Source organism: Nelusetta ayraudi, unplaced genomic scaffold (genome assembly GCF_046127955.1).
Source record: "Nelusetta ayraudi isolate G7.1 ecotype Tasmania unplaced genomic scaffold, CSIRO-AGI_Nayr_v1 ptg000033l, whole genome shotgun sequence".
Lineage (NCBI taxonomy): Eukaryota > Metazoa > Chordata > Actinopteri > Tetraodontiformes > Monacanthidae > Nelusetta > Nelusetta ayraudi.
This window is the reverse complement of record NW_027466083.1, coordinates 1,929,677-1,956,309: the sequence shown is the minus strand read 5'-3', so window position 1 is coordinate 1,956,309 and position 26,633 is coordinate 1,929,677. Positions and strand designations below refer to the sequence as shown.

Genomic DNA, 26,633 nt, shown 5'->3' with positions numbered 1-26,633 from the left:
TAACCCAATGCTGAGAGAAAAAGATGAGTCCAGTGGCTATTTTATTTACTTATCTTTAACTTTATATTTTCACTGAATCATTTGTTGCCCGACAGCCAACAAATACCTCTCTCTTGTTTCTCTCTGCCTGTCCCCCCTTGATAGGTACGACCCAGAATTCCTTGTGTGGAATCAAAATCAAGCCGAGCAAAGAATGACAAAGTAATCTATTTATTTACTCATTCACTCTGTCTCTCTATTCTACCTTTGTCTTATCCACTGAATCTTCCCATCTTCTTTATATGAGCCAGTATCAGATGTCAATGGCCACATTACATGTCACATCTCAATTGTCACCCATTTAGTGTCTTATCAAACTGGAACTACTTTTACATCAGAGCATATATACATACATGGTTGCAGTCCAATTGTGAAAATCAATTCACCTCCTGAAAATACAAATACTTTAAAATGCATTTGCTCGTGTAATTGGGTGGAGTCATTTTGGCATTCTTTGTGACTTAAATAAAGTACCATTGAATATAAGTTAAATCTGTTTAATTAGATACATCTGAGTGCAGGAGAGGCAGCCAATGAAAATGGATGGTTGGATAGACTCATTCTTTTTTTTTATCCGATATGAATTTTAATAAGAAATCCCTGATCAACAGACTGAATCTAATTTCCTTATTTGCAACAATGTGGCTAACTACAGCCTTATTTTGCTCATTCTCTTTGTTGGCTTTCACTCCACTCATACTCCCTACATATGAATGTCAGTCAATTTATTTGCTCATCCATTTGTCGCCATCGTCTGTCTGTCATGGTGATTTGTAAACATGCTTTGAGCTGATAATTTCAGGATTTATCGTGTCATTTCTGCCGGAAAATCAGCCGTTTGTACCAAGTTTTCCTCTACACTCACCGCCCACTTAAAATGTTCAAGTTAATATTCAATTGCTTGTTAACACAAATAATGAGCCAATCACATGGGGGCAACTCAAACACATTTAGACATGTGACATGATGAAGACGACTTGCTCAAGCGCAAAGTGAGCATCAGAATGGGGAAGACAGAGGTTCGAAGTGACTTTGAACGTGGCCTGGTTGTTGGTGCCAGACTGGCCGGTCTGGCACCTTGTTTAATATTAGGGGTCAGAGGTCAGAAAGGCCAGACTGGTTGGAGACTATAGAAAGGTAACTGAACTACCCAGTGCTCTGCAGCCTGCTTTTTGCATTGCTTGCCCAGGCAGGCAGGCAGGCAGGCAGAGGTAGTCAAAAACAGTCAAATCTGTTTCTTGGCAGGTCAAACTATTTGGTCCCAACTGCAGCCTTAATGTTTTGCTTTCCCTTCCTGAGCCAGAGGTATTTTCTTAACGAGATCTTTTCCACTAGTTTCGTGCAAGTAATTAACATTGTTTTAAACACTGTTTACCAAGGCTTTTTACTACATAGTCCACCTCGGTAACGTTGAAACGTTGACGCTCTTCACCTCAAGCTCCTAGTCATTTATTGAAACGTTCTTACTTACACATGAGCCACACACACACCCAAAGCGTGCTAGATCACAAAAGTGACTCATTTGGTTTCATCACACCGTCCGTGTGAGCATGGATCAGAAACATCTTTGATCCATATTCAGTAGCAGTGTTGAAGTGGACTCTGTGGGTTGTGCATTCCCCAGCTCCACCTGACACCTTCCGACCTTTTGCTCAGTCAGTCAGCCGTGCAGTCATCCCCTCAAACACTCGCATGTCGGGATGACACATCAACGCTCACGTCTCAGTCCGTGAATTATCTCTGCCTGAGATTTTCTTTCTCCTCTGTTGCCATTTTAAATGTCTTTCATTTCTTTCTTCACCCTGGACTCTCTCAGACAGTGGCTGACTGTTTTCCAGTGCAGTTTGTGGCGTGTCACCTCAGAAAGCAAGTTTGAAAATTCAAAATGAATCACTAATCACAAAAAGTTAATGAATAAAATAGAGATTTCTTCAGCTGGGTTGTGGGTTTTTGCAAACGAGTTCATGCAAAAATAAGAGTTGTGACCTAAAGGACACTTTCAATTTGCCTGTCACTAATTCCTGACATCATTCTACACATACTTTCTTGCTTTCTGGTTCCTTTATGTATATAGTCAGCAGAGCAGGGATGTCATTTATTGTTGCTTAAAATTTAAAAACATAATCACTCGATTCACAAAAAATAATCAAACGTAAAGGAAGCTTAGTGTGGGTTTTTGACTTCCACTCAGATTGAAATTCCTGGTGTGTCCAAGTATGTAGTCAGCAGAGCCATGATCCAGTGCATTTTTACTTAAAGGCTGCAATTTCAATCGGTTCCATTTGTCTGCTATTTTCTGTAACTCTTCAGCTGTCTGACATGAAAAGGGCAAAAACAGAAGACACAGAAGAATTTCAAGGAAATAAAAAATAATTTTACGGATCATCACCACATTCATTATTCTTTGTTGAAACAGCTGGTTCGGAATTTGAATGAAACCTAATTTATTATGATAAAATGTATTCACCATTATCAGTAACACAAAATGACATAAATACTGTTATTGCAATACATACAGTTTTCTCACCGCTGCCTCTTTAAACAGAGGCTTTAACATTCTTCAACACAGAGGTGCAGCCTCTGCCTCCTCAGGCTGGGATTACAGTGTGAATGTAAAGTAGTCTGAGCGCTCCCACATCACACATTCAGTGTTGTGGCTTTATCCCGCTAGAATATAAAATATACATCAATATAAAAAGGGAGTGTGTGTTCATCACCGCTGACGCTGTGTGTTGCGGTGTCTTTCACCATGTGTGTCTCAACAAATATTTTTCGGGATCCGCATTTAAACTTCCCCTAACTTGCATTGTAATCTGTGCACTCAGTGGTGTGTTTTGCTTCATTCAGTGCACAGCTACTGCACATCTCGCTCATTTTTCAGTTTTGTTGAAAAAGTGCTGATTGTAATGAACGTGTAACTCACAGTGTCTATATATTTCATATTTCATAAGATCATACAGACCAACCAGGTTGCATTGTGGGTCATCTCATACTCCTCTATTGGCAGTCTGCTGTCTTTTAATGTACTGGAACCATACACTGAATCAGGTCGTGCACTGCACCAATCGTCCCATCTGCCTGCATCATCTTATTCCAAACATCCAAAGAGTGTTTTTGTTCCGCTGCTGCTGGTCTGAGAGCGGCAATACAACGCAGTCTTTGTGTTTTCTTCCCGTTTGCTTTGAAGAGGCTGCAATGTTTTGCTGTTAATCGGCCGCTTGAAGTTCTCAGAAGTGCTATTGCTAAGTGAGTCAGCAGTCGATTTATTTTCGACTCGCTTTCATTTCCACCGACGTTGCTTCTTGTTCTGTCAGCTCACGCAGCAGGCTCACCTGTCGGTATTTTGGGGTTTATCTGTGGGGGGATGAGTCATCAAGCGTCCCACCCCCAACACTCCCATCCTCTCCTCGCCCCTCCCTTCTTTCGCATGGTTTGCTCATGATTTTAAGTCCCTCTATTCCCCGAAATCCCTGACTCGGAGAAAATCCTTTCAGCGTGCTACAGCAGAGAGCATCATCCGCCTGCAGCCTTCACTCAGTCTCCCGGCTCTCTCACTACATCGCTCCTAGACTCTTGTTTGTTCAGCCGCTTTAATTATTGGTTTGCTGTTGCACGTTGTATTGTGGCGTAAATGTTTTGGCTGTGGGTGACAATATCACAAGTGGTGAGGGAAGGGGGAAAAAAGGCCAGTCACAGTCCTGCACACAGAGACTCGTGCCGAGGGGCGACTGGTGAGACAAGATAGCCCACCTGGTCGCTTCGGAACAAAGAGCAGATTGACAATTTGTCTCAGTCCACCGAGTTGACAAATGAAGCATGAGTATCTCTTAGGGGGGCACGCGCGCACACACACACACACACACACACACACACGTGCATAACCACGTGGCAAGGCAGTACTTCTTATTTAATTTTGATCAAAACTTCTCTCTTCGCTTTCCAGTGTTATTACCAAATGTCCCTTTTGAGGGTTCACAGTTCAAATATTTGCTCCCCCTCAGCCAATTTAAAACACATTTTTAGAAGATCTAACTTTCCGAGTGACTTTCTTTTGAGGCGCAATGACATTTGCGTATTTGAAGACTGAAATGAACTTCAAAGCAGGTGAATTAGTGCAGCATAAATGGATCACAAAGGCAAGTCTTTTTTGTATGCTTGCTTTATAAGAAAAGTGGAAGAAAATGTCAGTGTTATTTTTGAATTGGTCTTTCATTTCATCAATATTTCATGTATTTCCATATAATTTAAGGACATTTAAGTTTTTTGGTTGTTTTTTTTAAGTGAAAAAAATGACATTACCAGTGGTGACCAGCTCAGTGCTCTCCGTCAGGTGTTTGAGGGTTCATGGGAGTTCACCCAACCGGTCCACATGTGCTTTGTGGAACTGGAGACGGCGTTCGACCGGGTCCCTCAACCTGTCTTGTCGGGGGTGCTCCAGGGGTCTGGGGCCCTCTGTTAAGGGCCGTTCGGTCCCTGTACGATCGGACTAGGAGTCTGGTTCACATCGCCAGCAGTAAGTCAGACTTGCTCCCAGTGCATGTTAGACTCTGGCAGGGCTGCCCTTTGTCACCGGTTCTGTTCATTATTTTCATGGACAGAACTTCTATGCGCATTCCAGGGGCCATAGGGGGTCCAGTTTAGGAACCACACGATTGCGTCTCTACTTTTTGCAGATGATGTGGTCATGTTGGCTTCATCGATCTGAGGACACAAATGGCAGAGGTCACGTGAGCTGAAAGTTCAAGTTTTTGAAAAGGCTTCAATCATCTTAAGCGAGCACAGGCACTTTAGAGTGTATTAGAGGAAGTTGTTTTGGTCACACAGACATACACACTTGTAGCGGTTAGTATGAGTATAAGTGTCTAAACATTTTATTAAGCACCTACGAAGTATTTTTCCTACACTACAAAGTAATTTCTATGAACAGTTTCTCACATTCTTTGCTAGTTTATTTGTAAGATCATCTATTACGTGTTGACTGTGTGTTCGTACTCATGTTCTGATTGAATATTTACAGTTGAGTAGGCTCACTCTAATCGATCATCAACACAAGCATTAGCATTGTTTTGAATTATGCTGTTTCCATAAAGTTTCTCATGCAAATTTCTTCCCAACACCTGTTAAACTCGTAATAGAAAACACTAACAGTCCATGTGCTGCAATTCTCAGTCGGTGCGCCCTTATGAATTATTACCGACCAAAGTGCTCCCTAAAATACTTTCAATTTCCTGGAAGGTGCTGTCATGCGGTTAGGTGACCTACTATTCTTTGGTGTCACAAAAGTGCAAACCCTCCCTGTGTGAACACTCGTGCCTAAAGTTCACTCACGGCGGCCCTGTAGTATTTGCTCAACCTGCCATGACATTGTCGCACAGTGTTTGGGACTGGGATCCTCCTGTGTTGCCTACGCTGTGGAACAAGGAATGTGCGCACACACACACACACACACACACACACACACACACACACACAGAATGAACAGAGAGAGAGAGCGAGAGGAAGATGCTGATTGCAAAGTAGTACAGCTCCAGGCTAGAGTTAGTGAATGAATGAACCATTATAGTACAGCTTTCTGGGGCAGAACACACAGGAGAGAGGACCGTGCCTCTATTCTATTGGAGTTTTCGGCCACGGTGCGGTGCAGCGTGCGCTGTCTGCAGGAGTGCCCGGCGACTGCGGCATCCGTTTTGTTTTCTGGATTTTCCACCGTCTAGTTATCGCAACATGATGTCCAGCGTTTTAGTGCTTATAACGTATATGCTGCTGTGCAGCTAATCTAGCTAATCTATGTTGAATGTGAACGCTATATTTGTTCCCAGTGTGTGTGCGTGTGTTTGTGCGCATGTGCACGTATATGTGCCTGCGGAGGTTTGAAGCCCGCGGCGTCTGGTGAGTTTGATCTGCTGTGATGTGCCAGCTTCTCTTCAGGGCCGCAACTATTCTGGGCCGTGTGTGTGTGTGTGTGTGTGTGTGTGTGTGTGTGTGTGTGTGTGTGTGTGTGTGTGTGTGTGTGTGTGTGTGTGTGTGTGTGTGTGTGTGTGTGTGTGTGTGTGTGTGTGTGTGTGTGTGTGTTCTCTCTGCATGTTTGATTTTGTTTCTTTCGCCACTTTTGCCTGCTCCAAATGTGTTAGCGCGGAGGTGCTGAGCCCTGCTCTGATGTGCACAAGCGTGCTCTTTAAAAGCATTGTTAGCTTTGTTGTCATCAAGTGTGCGTTTGTGTGCGGGGAGTCTGTGTGTCTGCGGCCTGGATGTTGACAACGTGTGGGCTGTTTCCCCCTTTAGTCGTCCACAGTGTGAACAGTGCAGAACATATGTGTCTCCATGTCTTTTGTGAGTGAGTGAGTGTGTGTCTGTGCCATGCAATGCAGACGCTGTTTTAAAAAATAAAGCTAAATACCACGAATGGCAGGCTCAGTCAATGGAATAGCCAAATCAAATGTCCATCCATCCATCCATCCATCCATCATCCATCCATCAGTTTTCTATCACTGCTTCAGCTGCATTCAGGGTCACAGAGGTGCAGGAGCCAATCCCAGCTGTTTTATGTAGCATTTGTAAATAAAATGACTTAAAGATTGTTATTCAGCTGTGACTAACTTTTAGAAGGCAGGGAATTTACACTTTCCTTTCCTATTTTGACTTTCTTAACTAATACGTGCAAGTTTTAAGTCTGTCCAATAAGGACTCAACCTGTTTCTGAGCAGCACCGAGGTGTTGTTTCCTGACATCTAATTACCACGTAAAGCAAACAGACACACACACGTCTGACAGCTCGCTCAGCCATTTCATTAGATGTCTTATCGACTAATTAACGCACAAGGTGACCCGAACACGGTTATGTCATCTCCGATCACATCAGCGAAGCACATGCCGCCACGTGGGCGCAGCAGCAGTATGTATGTTAATGACGTGGTCGACCGTGAGTATGCGCTGGTGTGTGTGCCAGGAGCCAGGCAGGGATCTAGAAGAACTGTGGTAGTGGTGGTGGGGGTTGGGGGTGAGGGGGTGGGGGGGCAACGAGGCTTCAGAGGACAATTGTTTAAGAGAGAGGATGCATTTCACTCTCAGAGAATGAAAAGTAACCTTTGTAATAATTAGGTCTCCTCTCTCTAGTCAGCATCACGTTTTTTTCAAACGGTGGATTTATCATCACCGTTTGTCTGTTTTTTGAAACTTGGAGACAAAAGCTCTCTAATCCTGGCTCCTCTGCACTGCCTTTGATGGCTGCGCCTGCACGCAAGTCAATGAGTGTGTGCTCGATACTATAGAGGTGTGCTGGGATGTGCCGTGTGTGTGCGTGCGTGCGTACGTGCGTGCGCACGCCTGGCTTTAGCTGTTGCCGCTTTCAGCTGCACTCTGAATTATCTAACAGCACTGGCTGCTGCATAAGTGTGTTTGTACTGGGGCAACACTGCCAGTGTGCATGTGTGCATGTGTTTGCGTTTGATTAGAAGGAGCTGAACTTTATCTCCAGGGTGAAGCTTCAAGTTGATGATGTAAATACCATCACTTTTCCTCTCGTACACGTACTGATCCATCTGGAAGTCCTAGTTGGTTGGCCTCCCAAATGGGTTCCTGCCACCAGGGACTTCATCAAGTCGGATGCATCAAAAATAACTGAGTACAAACGTCACGTAGTCGAATCGCAAAGAAAAGCTGGTCACTTTGTTTCCAGAACAAAATGTCTAAAGTAGCAGTGAAGCCTGGCATGGCAGCGGGATGTTTAAATTACAGTTCAGAAATCTTGCATTTATACCAGTGTTGGACGGACAGCAACACACAATTTCACTCCTCTACATTGCCAAGGCAAACGTTGTACTTTGGATTCTATTTTTCCTGAAGGATCAAAGGAAGGATTTATGCAAATATTAATGAAAAGAACCCGTAGCCATACCTTCAATAGTACTGATATCGTATATATCAAATATAATGATATCGAATAATACTGATTGTATTGCATATCCAGAATTGCATGAATAAAATAAATTGATCCACATGTGATGGATATTTCACTCAACTGAATACCTTCCCAATAATGCAAATGAATACTTTCTACGGATGTGTGAGACATATCAAAGGAATATATACGTGTGTGTGTGTGTGTGTATTACTTCAGGGGGAAGTATCATTTCCTCCCCCCGTTAGGCTCGTGGCAATAAAAAATAAGTCGGTACAAGAAGGAAGTTTCAGGTTATAATAACTAGAAACAATGGTTCCCATGAAAATGTATTCCTCAACTGCCACTGGCTCCGGATAATGAAAACTGAGAAGCCCCGCCCCTAAATCCCTCCAGGCCTCTGGGATTCCTCACCGTGACTACATCCTTTCAAATCAAATGGTTCTCATGCTAATCGTCTTCAGTTATTCGTCCAACAGGGTTATGGGCTTTATGAGTACAGAAGTGTGTGTGTGTGTGTGTATGTATGCATGCTTGAGGCATGGCCGCAGGCTGGAGCGCCCATAGACCCTGGTTCCATTTATCACAGTAGAAGGAAGCTCTTAAAGTCCGTCCAAGATGCCTGCTGTTACTAAAGCTCGTTCTGCAGCAGTGGGAGGAGCCCTGTGTTGCTCGGGGACACTCTGGTGTATCACACCATGGGGTAGCCAGATATTAACATATGTTATGCATGTAGTATGTTATATCAGGAGTGAAACAGAAGAGTTAATTTTTGCACCATTCAAACGTGTCGGTCTGCAACACAATTGGACAGTGATTGAAATTATAGGACAATGAGACCAAGGAATTGAAAAATGAATGCTAGGACAGCAAGTGTCCTTTTGTTGCTCTGCCTGAGGTCAGTTGTGTGGTGTCTTCAAAAAAAAGACTTCAAAGTGTGGCATTAGAATCAAGGAGTTTTCCACAGGTGACAAACCAAAGGCCTGTGCTGCTTTTTTCTTTTTGTTTGTTTGTTTATCACAAACACAACCCACTCACTCACGCTAAATTACATGGAGCCGTTTTGCCATCTGCAGCAGTACGTAGCCCAGCTGTCATGCAGGTATTCTGAGCCGTGTCTTCTTAATGGGGCCAACCTGACTGGCATCTCCGGTGGCTTGTTTACTTACTTTTGTCAAGCTGCCTCAAATGGCCCCTCTTTGAAATGACTGAACTATGTCCTGTAGAAAAAAGGAATCATTTCCTGAAATGAATGCAAATAAAACCAATATGTAACTGATGCGAGGGCATTCACACGCAGGTGTATAGAAAGCAGTGTGTGCTCTCGTGTCCGTCTCAGTATTAGACCTTTCTGTCGTTTGTGCCTTTTTTCTTTACGCATCTCAGAAGCACACTAGAAGCATTGGCAATAATGTCTTCTGCATAAACGACGGGCTTTATCTATATCCAGGAGGTGAATTACAGCAAAGCTGAGTGGCTCTTGGATTAAAGCTTTGTTTATATTTGCACAAGTCATAAGTGGCAGTGAGGTTTGAACACTCGTGGCTCTCGACGTTGTGGGTTTATCTCGTCTTTGTAAGTACTTTTGTTCAGACAGGCCTCTCTCAAGACGCATTAGTAAGCTTAAGCAATATTTAACAGCCGTTAAAGGGATTGTTTACGCAAAAAAGAGAATTTTCACCCATTGCCGGCATATTTTGCAATGTTTTTTGTTTTCAATTCAACATTAGCAGTTCTGCAGTCTCACAGAGGTTTTGAAGGTTTGGTAGCTGAAAATATCTCTCTGGTGGTGTCACTGAAGAGTCAGAATGGTGCCTTCCAGTCTAGGAATTTATATGAAATGCTGGTAGCATGTAAACTAACTTGCTACGCATATATTATTATATTTCGGCTATAAATGACGTTGAGTGTTTCAGTTCTAGTTGGATTGCAAAGCCCCCGCCCCCAATCAGTTTATGTGTAAATATGTGAGCATTTTGCTAAGAAAGGCCTCTGCTGGGTTAGTGTTTTGGTGGAATTATTTCCCACTGCATAGCTCTGGAATGACTTTATGAAACATGTCACCAGAGCCCAGTGGCCTAGTGGTTGTGAAATTTGTGAAATTCCTCTTTTTTTGAGAGAGAGATATATTATCCTTTAAAAATGTTCTACTTCCTGTTTGTGGGCTTCAAATGTGGACTGTCTCCTTTCAACCCCACACACTTGTTCAATCATTCCTTCTTGCAGCTGCAACATGCACAGAGGCATATGCAATGACATAGAGATGGAGCGAGTGAGGAAGATGTGTTTTCTGTCATTCTTCTTTCTTACTTTATTTTTTTATTTTGAGGCTTTGTGTTTACACTTGCTCCTTCACTGAGCCCCAGTGAGAATTCAAATCAAAATGTCAAGCGAAAGGTTTTTGCCTCTCCTCCCTTCCATCTCCCTGAACACACCGAGACATATTGTGTTTTGTGCGCCCGTCTGTCTGCAGGGAGTTTGGTTGGAGAGATCCGGAGTTGCCAGAGGTGATCCAGATGTTGCAGCATCAGTTCCCGTCAGTGCAGTCCAACGCTGCTGCCTACCTTCAGCACCTGTGCTTTGGAGACAACAAGATCAAGTCAGAGGTACGGCCCCTTTAGACACACACACACACACACACACACACACACACAACTGATGACTGTGAGCTCACTGTGATCCCGGTCAAAACAAGACTGTACACCTCCCAGCAGTGACCCTGCTCTCATATGGAAGTGGGACTAAGTTGAATGCAGAGTAACAAATGTCGCTGCGTGTTATCCCGGGAGTGAGTCGCTGTTCACGAGTTGCAGCACTTCCGCAATTTACAAGGAGATTCTGTGGGGAATTAGTCAAGAAAAAAAGCTTTGAAGGTTCTATCACAGTGTGCTGTGGATTACAACTCTCTCACAACCAGATCAGTATTTACTGTAAAGATATATGGAACCACTTTATAAAATGATTTCTGTCTTTCTACCAGGAGAGGCTGTTAGCTGGTCCAGCATCAGTATAGCCGTAACCACCTGGATGGACCTCTGCTCGCTATTCACCCACCCAGCCACTTTAAAAGACAGGAAAGGGAGAAACTACCCCACCAGGCTTTGTATAGGTGGACATAATTATGTCCATATCAATATTTACGACTTTACGAAATCAATTGAAAACAATCATTACAGGGGTTATGTCATTATAAATATCATTAGCAATAATAATATGAATGATTGAAAAGGGAAATATAATGAAACAGTCCCTCTCCTCCTTCACCATGTTGTGATAATTACAATGATGATAATCCAGCTATGTCGTGGTGGTGTTAACTGTATTTCCCTGCAGCAGTGTTCACTATATTATTATTTCAGTACACTTTCATCAGGGTCTTTACTGAAAGGAAGCTCACCATTCCAAATCTCCATTGGAGCCTTATTATCCATCCAAAACCCTCTGTAGACCTTCAGAAAACAGCGTATTTACAGTAGCCCTGTGTTTACAGCATCCTACCAAAATGTCACATTTTAGCTTCTAGCAAACACAAACAAACAATCAAACAAAAACGATGCTTTGCTATGCCCTCTGCGTGTTTGAAAGGAAACTGGGCAGTTTTTTGGCTGCCTGGGAGAGGCGGCTGGCCCTTTGTGACATCGCAAATGTTACGTTTCCAGAACTGTCTTCTGTCACTTACTGTCTGAACATTGGAGAAAGCAAAATAAGTACACAATCTACTTTTCCAAGGTGTTCGCTGAAAATGTAGCAAAAACATTTAATTCTTCAACGTTTCCACTCAACATGGCTGCAGATGAAGTCATATGCTGGGTCTCAATTCAGGGTCTGCACCCTTCAGACCGAGTGTCCTCTGTCTGAAGGAAGCGTTCTTCGAGTACCCAGCCTAGAAGGACGGACCAAACCCCGCCTCTCTGGTAACCACTGGGGACGGTCTAGCCTTTGGCGTATTTCCTCGTTGTGTCACCGCCGTTCCCTCCTGCTGGCCAACCCCGGAAGTGACGTTTTTATAGTATCAAGCTAACCATTGGTTGGCCATCTAACGATGCCGTTGTATGATCAAATAAGTAAAATCCTACGTTAAAAACTGGATACTTTATGTGAAACTTCAATATTTAGATTTATATGTCGTGTCTTTACCAGTACATGCCGCTAATGTCAGTTGACTTCCCAGGATCCCAGGATGCTTTGCAGCAGCAGGCAAAGCATCATGGGATACACAAGTACACGAAGGGTAGTAGCGGTGCATCCTTGGAATCGGCTAAAACGAGTGCGTATTTCCGAGTACACATTTTGAGCGTCCTAAGCACCCTTGGGAATTGGGACAAGCCTTCGCGCTTCACGTACTTCAAGGATGCAGACCCTGAATTGCGACACAGCAATAGTCTTCCTCCCGCTTGTCCCGCTGACCTTCAGGGCTGCCGTCCCTCTGGGCCTTGAGACCCAACGCAATTCCGCACATTTGGACTTATTAAATCCCCTTGAAGTAGGTTGATTTGGGGACAAACAAAGTTCCTCAAACAGCAATCAGCCGGTGGTCATTAAAAATGAGCGGGTCAGTCGGGATGTCGGGGCTGAAATTGTGTTGAATATTAAGGTGCAGCGGCATTTAGAGCGCCGCTGCCAAAACCGCCTGCAGGCCAAATTGTTTTTTTGCCCTTGAGTGAGACGCTTGAAAGGTGAAATAATGGACTGTGGATGCCGAGGGATATATGGCCTTTTCAGCCTCGCTGCACTGATACACTGTCGTATTGCGTGTGTGTGTGTGTGTGTGTGTGTGAGAGAGAGATTTACTGCGTTAGTCATGCCTACATCAGTGTCACTAAGGCTACAGGAGAAAAACAGACCGACCTGAACTAATTGGTAAATAATTCATGGTATTAATAAATACCTGCACTGCCACTAATCAAACTGGTGGGTTTTTTTTATTTATCACATCATTTTGTGCATTACTTATTGCGATGTTTTACCCATTGACCTCACTTTTCCTCTTTGTTTTGTTGACTTTTCCATGAGGACAGTGGCTTGATTCAGAAGCAGCCTTGTGAGTTGCAAGTTGAATTGGTTGAACAGCCACTGCCGTCTACACTGAATCTGCTCCACGTTGCTTTAGCCTTTATCAGGAGCAGGAGCGGCACAACGTGTCAGGACATCTGCCTCGTCTCTGTGCAAGCTCCCATTAAACATCTTTGTTGTTCAGGCAGAAAGCACGCGGCCTGCCCTATATTTCCCTCTTTGTCTAGACGAAGGGAGGGGAGCAGGGGAGGGCTGCAGACACAGGGAGGGATGGCGGGACACAAAGTGCTGCAGCTGGCATTTAAAAAAATCTCGCTCCGGTGTCACAGTAGCCGCTGCATTCTGCGGAAGAAAAAAAACACTGACGAGAAGAACAACAACAGATATTAATATTCGTGGCATATAAGATTTTTTTTTCTAGCCACTTAAAGCAAAAGTGGGATAATGAGCTCCACTGCCGCTTTTGCAGCATAAAAACAATTGCAGCGTGTATAGTGACACCGGCAGACACACTGTCGGGGGAAATTAGCGCGAGCAAACAGTCTTACAATTTGGTTATTTCCCCGTAACTCTTCCGCCGCCTCTCTCCTGCGCTCAGATCCGTCGACAGGGTGGAATCCAGCTGCTGGTCGACCTGCTGGACCACAGGATGACAGACGTGCACCGCAGCGCGTGCGGCGCCCTGAGGAACCTGGTGTACGGCAAAGCCAACGACGACAACAAAATCGCCCTGAAGAACTGCGGAGGCATACCGGCTCTGGTCCGGCTGCTTCGGAAGACGACGGACGTGGAGATCCGAGAGCTGCTAACAGGTAGAATGAAAGCATTGATTCTCATCAGCAGACAAAGCTGCCTGATACAGTCAAGCCAAAATGGAAATCTGTGTAACTTGTGTTGCCACACTTGCACACTAAAAGTACAACTTTGATTGATACAATAGTTATTGTGGTATTTCTCAATATCGCCCCCCCCCCCTCTCAGATAGAGAAAGGTCCTAGAAACACAAATGATAAAATGACTACTTACAATTCACCCATCAGGCACCATCATGAGGGAAGACACAAGCAAAGCTTTGGCTGATTTTATCAACCTTTAGTAATACACACCCATATCTTTACTGTTTGGCAATGTCCAGCATTACTATTATAATTAGTAGTATTGGTATTATTTAAACTTTGCAGTTAGATCCTGCAAGAATATTTTTAAAGGAGGACAAATCTACTGTAAAGCAAATGCTGGAAACCTTATTGAATATTAATGCAGATTTTTTTTTTTTTTGCATTACTTTTTTTTTTTCTTATTCATCCAACTTTATTCGCTGCAAGGAATGCTGATTTAAATTCTTCCACCGCCAGCCAAAGTGGCTCAAGGTTTAGAAAACACCAGTGCAAAGAGTCCGTCCACCCACACCACTCGGGCTGAAGCACACGCTGTGCCTTTCACCCGCCTTCAGTCGCAGCGTTGCTGCGTACCATACGGCAAACCTCACTCCTGCTTAGCCAGTCAGTAATACACGTCCGCAGCAGGCGCTTGCAGGAGGGAAGCGAGCACCAGCAGCCTGTTTCCAGGAAGTCGACTTGACAGTTGGCTCGGCGTGTCCCACCGCGATTGTGTGCACTCCGGCTTCGTTGCGCTTGTATCCAGGTCACTCTGGTGTTCTCCTCCGCCAGTAAACACAAATATCCCCAACATTATAAAAAATGTATTGAGGCTTGATTAATTCATGGTTCTCAACCCACTGGGGACCGGGTGGTAAACTTACAACCAGAAGGATTAAGGGATTACTGCCGTCACCTCCACCAGCTTTTTATTTGATGCTCCCGCGCGGTCGTGTGGACTAATTGGCATTCAAAGCGAGCGCCGCTGCAAAAACACTTTCACCTCCGAGAGGGCCGACAAGAGAGGCTAGCAGCTAAGTGAGAAATATCCCTCCATTTTCACACTGATCTCACATCCTGAGCGGTTCTTATTTTTTCCCCTTGATCCTGAAGCCAAGTGAGAAAAGAAATAATTCATTTTCCCATTTTACATCCCATTCATGAACACCTCTGCTACGGGTATGTAGGGAGCATGTTCTATGTCCAGAGAGCCAGGGTGTTTGGATTGAACTCATCTCTGCTTTTGGAGATACATTTTGATCAGTGTATGTCATTGTGTTGAGATGAGGAATTCAGGCTCACAGCTCAAACTGAACTGAACACAGGTGATGTGTTGACATGGGTTTGACACAAACGTCCCTCTAGCCAAACTGCCAAAGTGCTAAACCGAGCGGATTACACGTTTAACAACACACACACATTATCCGCACAGTTAATGAGATTGGAATCTAAAAGCTGTACTTGTACCAAAAAATGATTGACCTACGACGTCATTATTTCACTCGGTGAGCCGCATCATGACCGTACACGTCTGTGTGTGCGCAGTACCTCAGCTCTGCCTGCAATCGCAGTCTCTCTTTGGCTTGCTTTGTTCTAACTTTTTTTGTGGCCTGTTGTAGCGCGCCGTGCTCAGCTCCTTTGAATTTGGCAGTGTTGTGTGTGTGATTGTGAACGCAGCTCCAGCGGTGAATGAGCTCAGGCTGATTTGTCTCCCTTTCTGTTCGGATGGTGCTGACTGTCAGGAGATAAAATCAGGCAGTGCGAAGGTGCTGCGGCAGTGGAAAATATTCATCACGACGCGTGCGCGCAAACACACACACACACACACACACACACTTTTATTTATTTATTTATTTAGTCCTAGCTTGGAAAATGGCAAGTTCTTCATCAGCAGATGGAGTTTGTCGACAGATTCTTAATGAATCTGTTGCAAACAGCTGAGCCTCGTCTCTGGGTGCAAAGTCCCAAAAGTCTTTAATTTTGGGGACGGAAGAAATGACAAAGTCAACTAAAAACGCCTGGTAACTCTTCCTCCTAATGACGTCTCAGCAACTGGTGATGTGAGGAGGAAGGAGGGTGGGGTAACTGCCCATCACTTCATTTGAAAAACTGAAAAACAACGCTCCAGCAAACCAGCATTTTCAGTCGTCTTCGTCAGTGTGGACCCTGCACCTCTTTAATATTGTTATTTGGGAGGGCGTGTTTTCATCGACTGACTTGGTTTAAAGGTGACGCCACTGAGTGTCAGAGGAATAGTCTTTGGCTTTCAAAGTTCCCTTCTCAGTTTAGCACTTCACACTTCACTTGCAAGGTTCCCCCAGCTTTGGCATGAGCGATCGAGGCTTCAGGATTATTTTAGTCACCTCTTGTATTGGTATTAAACACAAGAGTCTCTTACTACTTTTGGCATCACCTCCCTTGGCTCAGCACCGAGCCTGAGCGGGTATTCCCATTTTCTCACAGTCGCTGCGTGAGGTCTCGCCAGTTGCTAGAACTCTATCGGGCATACATTTCAGAGGGAGGAACTGTGACTATCACTTTCTGCATCTGGAGTCACAAACAAAGCCACCTTTTAGTGACAAGGTCCATGTGCAGCGACCACAGTCCTTCACCACTTTAATGGAAGGCGTGATTGCCACAACAGAGCTCAGACATTGTCTGCTAGTAATAGTTGACAGTTTCAAGGCTCCGCTACACTAAACGGAGCGTAACTCCACTATGTCTGTCATTGGTATATCACTCATTCTACCTCAATCAACCGGCAATTCTATAGAAGTGCATTGCTGCCACACTAGAAAATAAAAACAGAGCTCAGTATCGCATTATAACGTGAAAGTTTTCAAGTTATCTCATGACAATTTTCACATTATGTTGTGAAAGCTTCATGTCTATGTGAAATTATCACCTTATTTCATGAAAATTTTACGTTTTTTTACAAGCGAATCAAAACTAAACGTAACGAGGCATGAAGTAAGGCTCTACGGCTGATTTGTACAATTCGAGTAAACTGCACTTTAAGCTTGGTTTAACGTACGGTGAGATCTGAACTGATTGAGCACCATCGATGACATTAATATTTGTATGCATACTTTGAGGAGGATTTTGATAACGTGATTTTGGATTTCATGTCATAACCTGATAATTTTCACTTTATAACCTGATACTGAGCTCAGTTTTTTTTATTTATTTTTTTTTTATTCTTCTTCTGGTGTGGCAGCAACATGCTTCCGTACCATTCCTCTGTAATGGGCTCTTTTTCATGAAAAAGGGCTGTTGTGTAGAGAAAAAATGATTAGTTTGGTAAAGTGTCGGCCTGTGACTCCTTCTAGTTTTAATCCCCGAGCACCCCCTACCCACCACTACCCCCCACCAAAAAAACAAAAACAAACTGCTATTATCCATCCTGGCAGATTCCCCTAAGCCTCGCTGTCCTTGTCTCACACAAAGGACGCTCGTTTGCCTTTAGTCAGGTTCTTAATTATTTCCTGCTGCTGCACATGAAGGTGACGGGGATTCTAGTGATGACACATATAAAAAGAAGCATTATTTGCGGTAGTGAGAAATGCTCATGTGTGCCGACCAGACAACCTTTCAGGCGTTGGTGGATCTCCCACCGTCCTCCACACGCAGCCTCGTGCAGTGCGTGGTTTTGACGCGTTCACGTGCGCACTCTGAATTTTTGTTGGGATTTTTTTTTTTGTTTTCTTTTTTTCAGTGAGTGTAGAAAGGGTTCAGGCTTAGCGGAGACAGAATAAAAGGTTTTCTGCATGCTGCCGGAGTCTTAAAGAAGATTACCATATAAATTAGAGCAGCAATTCTAGGCACGGCACACAGAAATCCCTCCTGTCACAAATTAATCAGCTGAATGACCGACCGGACAGACCTTGCTCTCCTCCCTCTCCCGAAGACCCAGAGGAAATAACTCTCTCCCAGCTCTCCGTGACATCTCCCCCATCTCCTCTCATCTCCCTCCTTCTCTCTCTTGTTGTCTCTCTCCATCTCCAATCCTTCCCCCGATATCGCGCAGCCCCTCGGCCTCCTCCTATCGCTGGTGAGCGGTTTGAATCAGGATCACAGTGGGAAATCAAGCCATCTTTGAAATTCAGCACACACACACACACACACACAAAAAGGCTTTTTTTTTTGTAACCCCTCCTAGCCTCCGTCGCTCTCCTCCAGCTCCATGGCAGAAAGACGCAAACAAGGTTGCTGGCCTCCTCCTCCTTTTTTGTCTCTCCTCCTCCTTCCGGGCTTTAAAATCTCCTCCCTTCATTTCTGTTCTGCAGCTAAAGATGATTATTTGGGCGGCATAAAGCTGGTTGGAGAGAGAGCAGATATTAACTTGAATGCCGCAGATTAGATCTGGAGTGCAGCAGAGATTTGTGCGTTGGTGTGCGTGCGCGCTTGTGTGTGTACATGCTTTTAGGTGTTCACTGACACAGGCAAATTTGCATGTTTTCTCCTGTGTACTGGTATATAATGTATGATCCCGCTCGAGATCCGGGGGAATGAGAAGTGGGGAGATTCTGCTCTGTGATTGGTCGCAGCGTATCTTGCCACCACGAAGCCTTCGTGTGCGCTGCAGCAAGTGGTTCTTCCAGGCTGAAAAGTGTCCGATCACCAGCGTCTTTACGCCTCTCTGGAGATTACGGAATGTAGAGAATTTTATGGCGAATCATAACTGCGGGGAAATTTCTCTCTGGAGGAAAATGGTGAGCAAAATAAGCGGCAATAATTCTAGTTTGGCAAATGAAGAGCATGAGAGATCCACGGTATTCAGGTTTTCTACAGCATTTGGGAGAGAAAGCTTGGTAAAGAATTAGAAGTCTGAACGGTTAATCCATTTATGGTAGAAGAAGAGGTACATAACATATTGCATAAGGCAACGTTATGTAACAAAAACAAATCAAAGCGACTGTTGTGTATAAAAAAAAGAAAAAGAAAAGAAAACCTCTGCAAGAGCTTGGACGGCGCTGGGACGCCATCAACAACACGACAGCTCGATTCTTTTTCTTAGTATCAGAAGAAAGTAGCACTGTGAGGCCCAATTAAACCACTGTTGGCACTTCTAAAAGTGCTCATTTCACTTGCCGCCACACGGACAGACAACAAATGTGCAAAAGGAGGAAAGTTTCCGAAAGCTCCTTAAAAAGTTTTTGGGTGGTGCGAGAAGACTCGGAATACAGACTGTTGACTTCCTGCGGGAGAAGCAGCTTTGCAGCGTGTATTTGCAGGCAGATGAGTGAAAGAAAGATACAAACACACTCACTTTCATGCTTGAATTTACATATATGATCAGCAATGATCGACTGGTTAACACTGATATCTTATCTAGTGAGCCCATCACTCGGCAGCAACTCAGCTTATTTAGACATGCTGACCACAGCTTGCTAAAGGTCAAAGTGAACGCCTCAATGGAGAGGAAGAAGGTTGAAGAGATTTCAAAGGTGGATTGGTCGTTGGTGCCGGACGGGCTGGTCTCGCCATTTCACAAGCTGCTGCTGATCTACTGGTGTTTTGGAGACATCGCGACCTTCAGAATGGTCCCCAGAAAGAGAAAATATCCAGTGAGCAGCAGTTTTGTGGAAGAGAATGCCTTGTTGATGTCAAGGGTCAGAGGTCAGAACAGGCTGCAGTCCACAGAAAGGCAACAAGTTTTAGGTACCCAGTGAAAGGAAGATGCACCAAATTATGAGGCCAGTAAGCGTTGGAGTGCAGCCTGAGAAGACTCATGCAAAGGAAATAAGTTTAATTTACAGGTATATTTTACATTTGCACTGCCTTTAAGTTTTGTTTTTTTCAGATTTTCCTCAGTCAGGTATCCATGGTTTAGCACAGGCGCAGGCAAACTATGTCCCAGGGACCATATGTGGCCTGTTAAGATTCTTAATCTGGCGTACCGAACTTGAACTTGAAGAAATGATTTTAATCGAGAGTAAGTTATAAAATAGCTGTGTTTCATCCTTTTTTTCAGTTTTTTTTAAGTCTTTTCAATAAAGAGTTAAATATTGGGGCGCTTCAAAGACATATTTAGTTGTAACTTTGCTTTTGTTCCTTTTCAGTTGACATTAAAGCAACCTGATATGTTTTCTACACATCACTCATATATTTATTTATAAGTCCCATTGTCAAATTTTAGAACCCATTATGGCCCACCAGCCCTGGTTTACCACTGCTGTATTTAATCCACACATGAGGCCCGTTTAAGTTTGAAAGGATGTTGAGACTGTGCTTCACGCTATGTGGCCCGCACTCATATCACCTCTAAAATCAGTGAGGCGTCAGAGGCAGCGGTCGGCCTTGTCATCTCAAGGCACCCAAGTCACATCAGTAGGCATCATCCAGAGTGACACTCTGGATTGCTCACACTAGCGTCAGCTCCTCTGAAGTAGACATGGAAGTTGTCACTCTCACACTGTGATGGGCGCTCTCCGCCGTCTGCAAGCCAATCACGACGCTCCTCCAGCCGAGCCGTGAAATGGAGGCCGACGGCGTCATTGAGCGAAGGAAACCAACACAACGCGTTGGAATTCTTTACTCCGGTAGAAGAAGCCCGGGGAGAGAACAGCCTCATGATGATTGTAAAGTGGTGAATAGACTCTGTCTAGTCGGCATTTGATGTTTCGAAGTTATTCATCAGGCAGTTAGTTGTTGTGTTTGTGCTCCTGCTGTACAAGTTTAGCAGTAGCACAGCAGTAATCCAATCCTCGGCAATTGTTTTCTCCGCCATCCTGTCAGTGCAAAAAATCCTTCATTTGTCTGTGAAATATTGCCAAGTCAATTCAGTTGTGCAAAATAACAAAAAAGAATGACTTGTTAAAATAAAAAACTTGCCTTAATGTTGCGTTCTGCACTGGTGATTATGACTCTGCACTAAACGCAGATGGCTTTTCTTTGCCTATACGGTGCCAAAATGCCCCATGATTAAAGTTAATCATAAAAACAAACAAGCTGCATTCCCCCCCCGAAGTTGCACTGTGCTCATTAATTCCCTTTTTTACCTAATTTAAAATGATTTATTTACAGCCATTCGGACTCAACCCCAGTGAAAATTTGCAAGCAAACACATTTTCACCCAGTAGAGGGATTTTAAAGCTCATTACGGTGGAAGCAGCTCCACCTCTGAACATCAAAACTCAAAACGATGCTCTGTGCTGTTTGTATAACACAGGAGGTACAAATGACGTTGGAGGCACCGTTGAGCTTTGTTCTGTTTGTTTCCAGACCGACTGCGGCCGACCTTGGAGCGCGAGGCGAGCGTGCCGCTACGTCACAGTTTCCTGTTGTAACGACAATGTCAGTGAAGGACTCGGACTGAACATGCGTGATTCCGCACCACTCGGGAGCCTCATTAAAAACAAAGCTATTGGTCTGTGTGGACCCAGTGATTAATTCTGATCGATGTTCACCCCATTACAAAACAAAGTCTGGGGCTCGCACCAGTGTGCGGACGATAAATGAGTGTTAAAATTGATTGCCGTGCGCCATGCAGTCAGATTTAATACCAGGAAATAGCAGCGTTTTGTGGTAAGTAGGTCCATGTATAGATCTTTGTTCCGGAGCAGGAAAATCCAAATCACGGAACGAGCTGCTACGTGTTATTAATAGAATTTCCATGCAGTCAGTATTTGCATAAACTGTATAGGTTGGCTGTTCAACGCTAATCAGGGATCCAAACATGGATCCAAATCAACCACCAATCACTCCTGACTGGCCAGCTTCCATTAATGTGCACGTCGAATCAGATCAGACTACATACAGGCACTTTCTCAGTTATTCTTTTGCATTTTTAATTTTTAAAACAAAAAAAAATGGAAAAATCCATTTTTTGGCATCTGATTATTGAAAACAAAAAGGTTACTACAGATACGGCATCTTAAGTGTGAGATGATCGAGGGGTTAAATGTAATATTCTGCTTATTACACTTCAGGAGTGACAAATTGAATGGACGTCATCACAGTGTCTCCAGCAGGAAGTGGTGTGACGTGATCTCTCCGTGTGTTGTTCTCCTACTCCCCGTTTTACAGGCCCGGCTGGCCACTTCCTGTCTGTCTTCGTCGGAGTGGGCCGCTCCCCCCGTCCAAACTCTGTGTCAACAAACGGGAAATAATAATTAGCCAGCAGGTGCTACTAGATGGCACTGATAACACAGCCTGCTAAAGATAGGAGTGTACTTTGTAATTCACTGGTAAACAGAGCAATACTGAAGAAGCACAAAGCATGGATGTCCTCTCACTTGCAGTATTATTGACAGCGACGCTCACGTTGCGTCTTTGTTTGCTCAATAGAGGTTCAGTGTTTGCTACTCCAGAGGAGATGGACGTGTAGGTAGCAGGGATTTGCTGTAGCTAGCTGCAAAATGCTACGGCGCATGCTCTCACTGGCCACTTTATTAGGCGCACATTGCTAGCAGTGCTGGCCACCTCATGAAGTGACGCACGCCCTACAAGGTTGGAGGTGGCGTTGGAAAAGAGTTTCTTTCCTGCAGACCTTGGTTTCAACCAGTGGTTCTTTGAGTTGCTGTTTCCATGGTCTCCAGCCGTTGAGTCCATTATGACCTCTGAGCCCTGACATCGGCAAGGCATTTTCTTTCATACGACTGTAGCTCACTGGATAAACTCTCATTCTCTATAGCCATGGTGTGTGTAAATCCCAGTAGATCAGCAGCAGTTTGTGAAATAGTGAGACTGACCCGTCCGGCACCAACAACCGTGGCACATTCAGAGTCACAAATCCCCGTTCTCCAATACATATATATCCTCCAATACACATATATCCTCTTCTGATCATGGATACTGTGTATAGATAGAGAGAGAATCTTTGCTAATGTTTGCGCTGAACAATAAATTATGCTGAAACCGTTAAATTAGAGGGTAGGGAAATGCAAATCAAGCAGAATTTAAAGCACCACACATTAACAATTATACAACATTCCACAAGTGCACAAGCTAATGCGCTTTGCTGCAGAATCCAATTTGTTTTCAGAAAGAAAAAGCCCATTAAAAATTAAAAAAAAAAAAAAAAAAACTCAAGACAAAATGTTTTTCTTGGGTATTCATATATGAATATTGTCAAAGACTGAGTCACAGGAGGGCAGCGGTGAGGGGAAAACAGAAAAATACCACAGGAGGATTGGGAACCATTGCATTTGAAAGCAAAAAGTGGGCAAACAAATGTGTTTTGGTGACGCTGGAGAGTAAACAGTGGCCTGGGACTGAGAATAAAGACACAGCAATGGGGAATGGTTTCAGACACAAAGAGAAAGAGCCCACATATTCATTTCCCCTCCCTCCACTGAGCGGAGCATTCATAACCTCCTGCTGCCACTCATGATGTAAGGCTGAGGCAATTAACCTCCTGTGTGTGTGTGTGTGTGTGTGTGTGTGTGTGTGTGTGTGTGTGTGTGTGTGTGTGTGTGTGTGTGTGTGTGAGAGATCAAAGATAGCACCCCAGAGTCTTTCAGCTCGGGGAGATGATGTCATTCCCTACACAGAGAGGCGCGACGCTCCCTATCAGCTGACTCTACTCCCGGTAGTTTGCTGGCAGCTGCAGGATGACATCACCTCCACCGCGCGTTAAATTCTCACAATGTACAATAATTGGCAATTACGTCGCCGTCTTTCAATCGATGCGACTGGTAATACTTCCACAAAGGCAGATTTCATTCTTTTCAATGAGATTTGTGGTAGTTAAGCGCATAGATAATTTAATTTTCCGTGAGCAGGACGCTCTCTGGGGACCCGTGGTGAAATAAAAATTGTTGATTGGACACCACTCGCAACTGTAGTTACTGGCAATAAAAATAGATGATTGTGTTCTTTGATCGCTGGGCTTCTCTGGAGTTGCCATCCGTTCTCACAAGATCTGGTCAATGCGCAAAAAAAACAAAACCTCATGACAGTTGTGTTTTTTATGCAGCACAGTAGTAATAGGAAAACAAATCATCTAATTGGTGAAGGTACCTGTTGTGATTATGATGAACTTAACTTCTCATTTACATCTAAATGAGTTGTTTCAAGAGCAATTGTAAATAGTTTTTTTTTTTTATTCCGTATTAACCAAACACTCATTCATGGTGGGGAAGTAAGTATTTTAGTTAGTTTAGTTTTAGGTTGTTTGCTTAGCTAATGCCAGTTCTGTCCATGTAGGCTACGCAACTGCAGGATAGTCTTACACAAGCAACACTATCCCATTTTCTTTAGTCAAATTGGGTTTCTCCACCCACAGAAAATTCTGTGAGATTGGGATGCACACAGAAACTAAATGCTATTTAAAAAAAGAAAAAGTGTAATACTAGCCTGGAATTGGTTCAGGCTAGCTCCCAAAGATAGCCAACTACTCTGATACTGTTTTGGTCGCATCTCTTTATAGAGACGCAACCTATGTCTGTCACGTGTCAAGTGTGGCTTGTGTGTGTGTGTGTGTGTGTGTGTGTGTGTGTGTGTGTGTGTGTGTGTGTGTGTGTGTGTGCGCACACGTGTTCACTCTGATTACAACGCTTGCCTGTCTAGTGTTATTTGAGTCATGTTTTTGATGTATTTTGTTGTTGTTGAGTTTTCATTTTGCCTATCATACAGCATGTGATATCATATCATACTCCACCATAGAGTGCATCCAAAATTGCCATATAGTTTTGACGTACAGTTAGACTTTGTTTAACTTGGTTGGAGGTTTTGTGCGTTTATGTCGTGTTTTCTCATTTCACCCTACCTCTATAAACACAACCGCAATGGGGTGATGAAGGTTGTGGTGACGAGCCACAAACATTTGGTAACAAATTAGTTTCTCAAACTCAAAACATTACAAGAACTTCCTTAGTATGACCAATTATACATACATACATCTGTGCGCACCTCAATCTGCATCCAGCGTCGATCACAGACGAATGTTTCCTACATGTCATCTCTCAACTCTCACCCTCCCTGCTAAAACACGTGCTAGCTTACTACGTGACATTTCATTTAAAGACGGCTTCTTCTGTCTGTTTGTCGCGGCTCGCAGGCAGAGCTGGGCTGTGTCACGGCGTCTTCCTTACCAGAAAAAGATGCCGCGATGTTGGCAAACACAACTCGGGGTCATTTAGAATAATGACGTGTCACACTGAAAATAATAAGCCCGCTGACAGTCGGCTAACACGGCAGCCTCATATAATAGGCTGCCGGAAGGTAGTCATTTGGACGCTGCGCCTCACTACCACGCTGCCACCTCAACACGCCGCATACGCACAGCTGGTGCAGGTAAGTCCCTTTCGACATGCCTCGCGCGCTCACATGCATGCTCACGGATGCGCGCGCACTAACAAATCCATACAAACCCACAAAGACGGATAACAGAGGCTGTAATTACACAGTTGCTGTTCAGCTGAGGGCGAACGCTGCAGCGTTGAGAGGCGAGTCCTCGTTCAAAACACACACACACACACACACACAGATTGGGTAATGGTTTTGCCTCTGCAGCGGCTGTAATTACAAGAATAAAGGGAAGGTAATAGATAAGTGGTGCTGCAGAAACGGGGTGGACGCTTTCAAACGGAGAAACATAATTATGAGTGCATAGACTGGTGCATGTAGACACCTTGCGAGAGGAAGGTCAACAAGAATTATGATGTGCTCTGATCCCTCAAGGTTATTGCAGTGTTTATGTTATCACGCGTGTGTGCACGTGCGTGTGTGTCTGTGTGCGTGTGTCGCTGAAAAAAATACCTGAATAATTCCTGATTTTTTTTTTAGCAGCAAAATATATGATGACTAGCCTTCCTTTTCTTTAAAGACTTGTGTGTGCGCGTGTGCTTGTGGGTGGCAGCAGGAGGCAATATCTCTATATCTTGTATTTGACTCTTTAAATACGAGTGTGTGTGTGTGTGTGTGTGTGGTGGCGGCGGCTAAAAGAGTGAAGATTAATTGGAAGGCAGGAGAAAATTCAGTCTATTTTCTCGGTCGGCTGGTCACTGCATGTGGAATCCAGTTGAGGATTGGAAACGGGGAAGGAGGTTCAGAGGAGTTTGTAATGTAAGTGATTTACGGCCTTCAGTACGTCAGGTTTTTTTTTTTTTTCCCCCCACTTGTTCCCAATTAATTACAGCGGGGTGGGTGTGTGGGGGTGCCACAATTAATTAAAAGTTATGTTTTGAAATATTGCATCAAGCTTTAAACTGCATTCCTCATGTGCCATTTAAGATCCAGAATGCTAATTGCAGAATTTGTGTTTGTGTCATTTCTCCATCTGTCCCTGTGATTGTGTCACATCTTTACTCGGGTGATCAAACCTCATAGTAGAACCCGCAGCACTAAACACACAGGGTGATATTTTAGCAGTCAACATCACTGAGCTGAGTCTGAATCCTCCGGATCACATGAGTCTTTTGAGTCACATGATTCCTGATCACCTGGACTTGGGAGTTGTTCCAGGGACGGCGTCCACTAGAGGGCTGCCCCGGTGCGGCAGCAGTCAACAATGTCACCTCACCAGAAGGTCGAGCAGGTTTCGATGTGCGTGTTCTCTCTATGTCTGCGTGGGTTCTCTCTGTTTCTCCTCCCTCCGGCCTGAGAGCAGCACATTTGGCTAACAAGCAACTTTCAGTTGTCCGTAGGTGCGCGTGTGGAAGGTTGTTTGTATTTTATTGTGGCCCTGTGATAAAGAGCCGCCTTGTCCGGTCTGGTGCAGGACCAGCATGTAGATGGAGAGGATGGTTGAACTTGCTTAAGAAAGTAGATGTAGTGGGACGTGACTTGAAAAGTTGGCCTGATCTAACACCACTTGTAGTCTGGTGGAAGCACACACATTCCCCCCCACTCCTGCCATCATG

The 26,633-nt window shown here is 44.2% G+C and overlaps 2 protein-coding genes across 9 annotated transcripts in view; one reads left to right on the top strand and one right to left on the bottom strand.

The window, feature by feature from the left end:
• Window positions 1–26,633, bottom strand: part of toe1 (target of EGR1, exonuclease) — a 314,622-nt gene that overhangs the window by 258,496 nt on the left and 29,493 nt on the right. The gene's annotated exons all lie outside the window — the stretch shown is intronic.
• The window catches only part of ctnnd2b (catenin (cadherin-associated protein), delta 2b), a 142,430-nt gene that overhangs the window by 92,270 nt on the left and 23,527 nt on the right, over window positions 1–26,633 (top strand). For 5 of the 8 annotated variants that reach the window (XM_076031560.1, XM_076031564.1, XM_076031558.1 and 2 more), the window contains 3 exons: window positions 145–201; window positions 10,410–10,542; window positions 13,548–13,761. In XM_076031560.1, the coding sequence (XP_075887675.1) occupies window positions 145–201; window positions 10,410–10,542; window positions 13,548–13,761 (404 nt within the window). The remainder of the gene's footprint in view (window positions 1–144; window positions 202–10,409; window positions 10,543–13,547; window positions 13,762–26,633) is intronic. The other 3 variants (XM_076031565.1, XM_076031562.1, XM_076031561.1) reach the window with 1 other exon arrangement.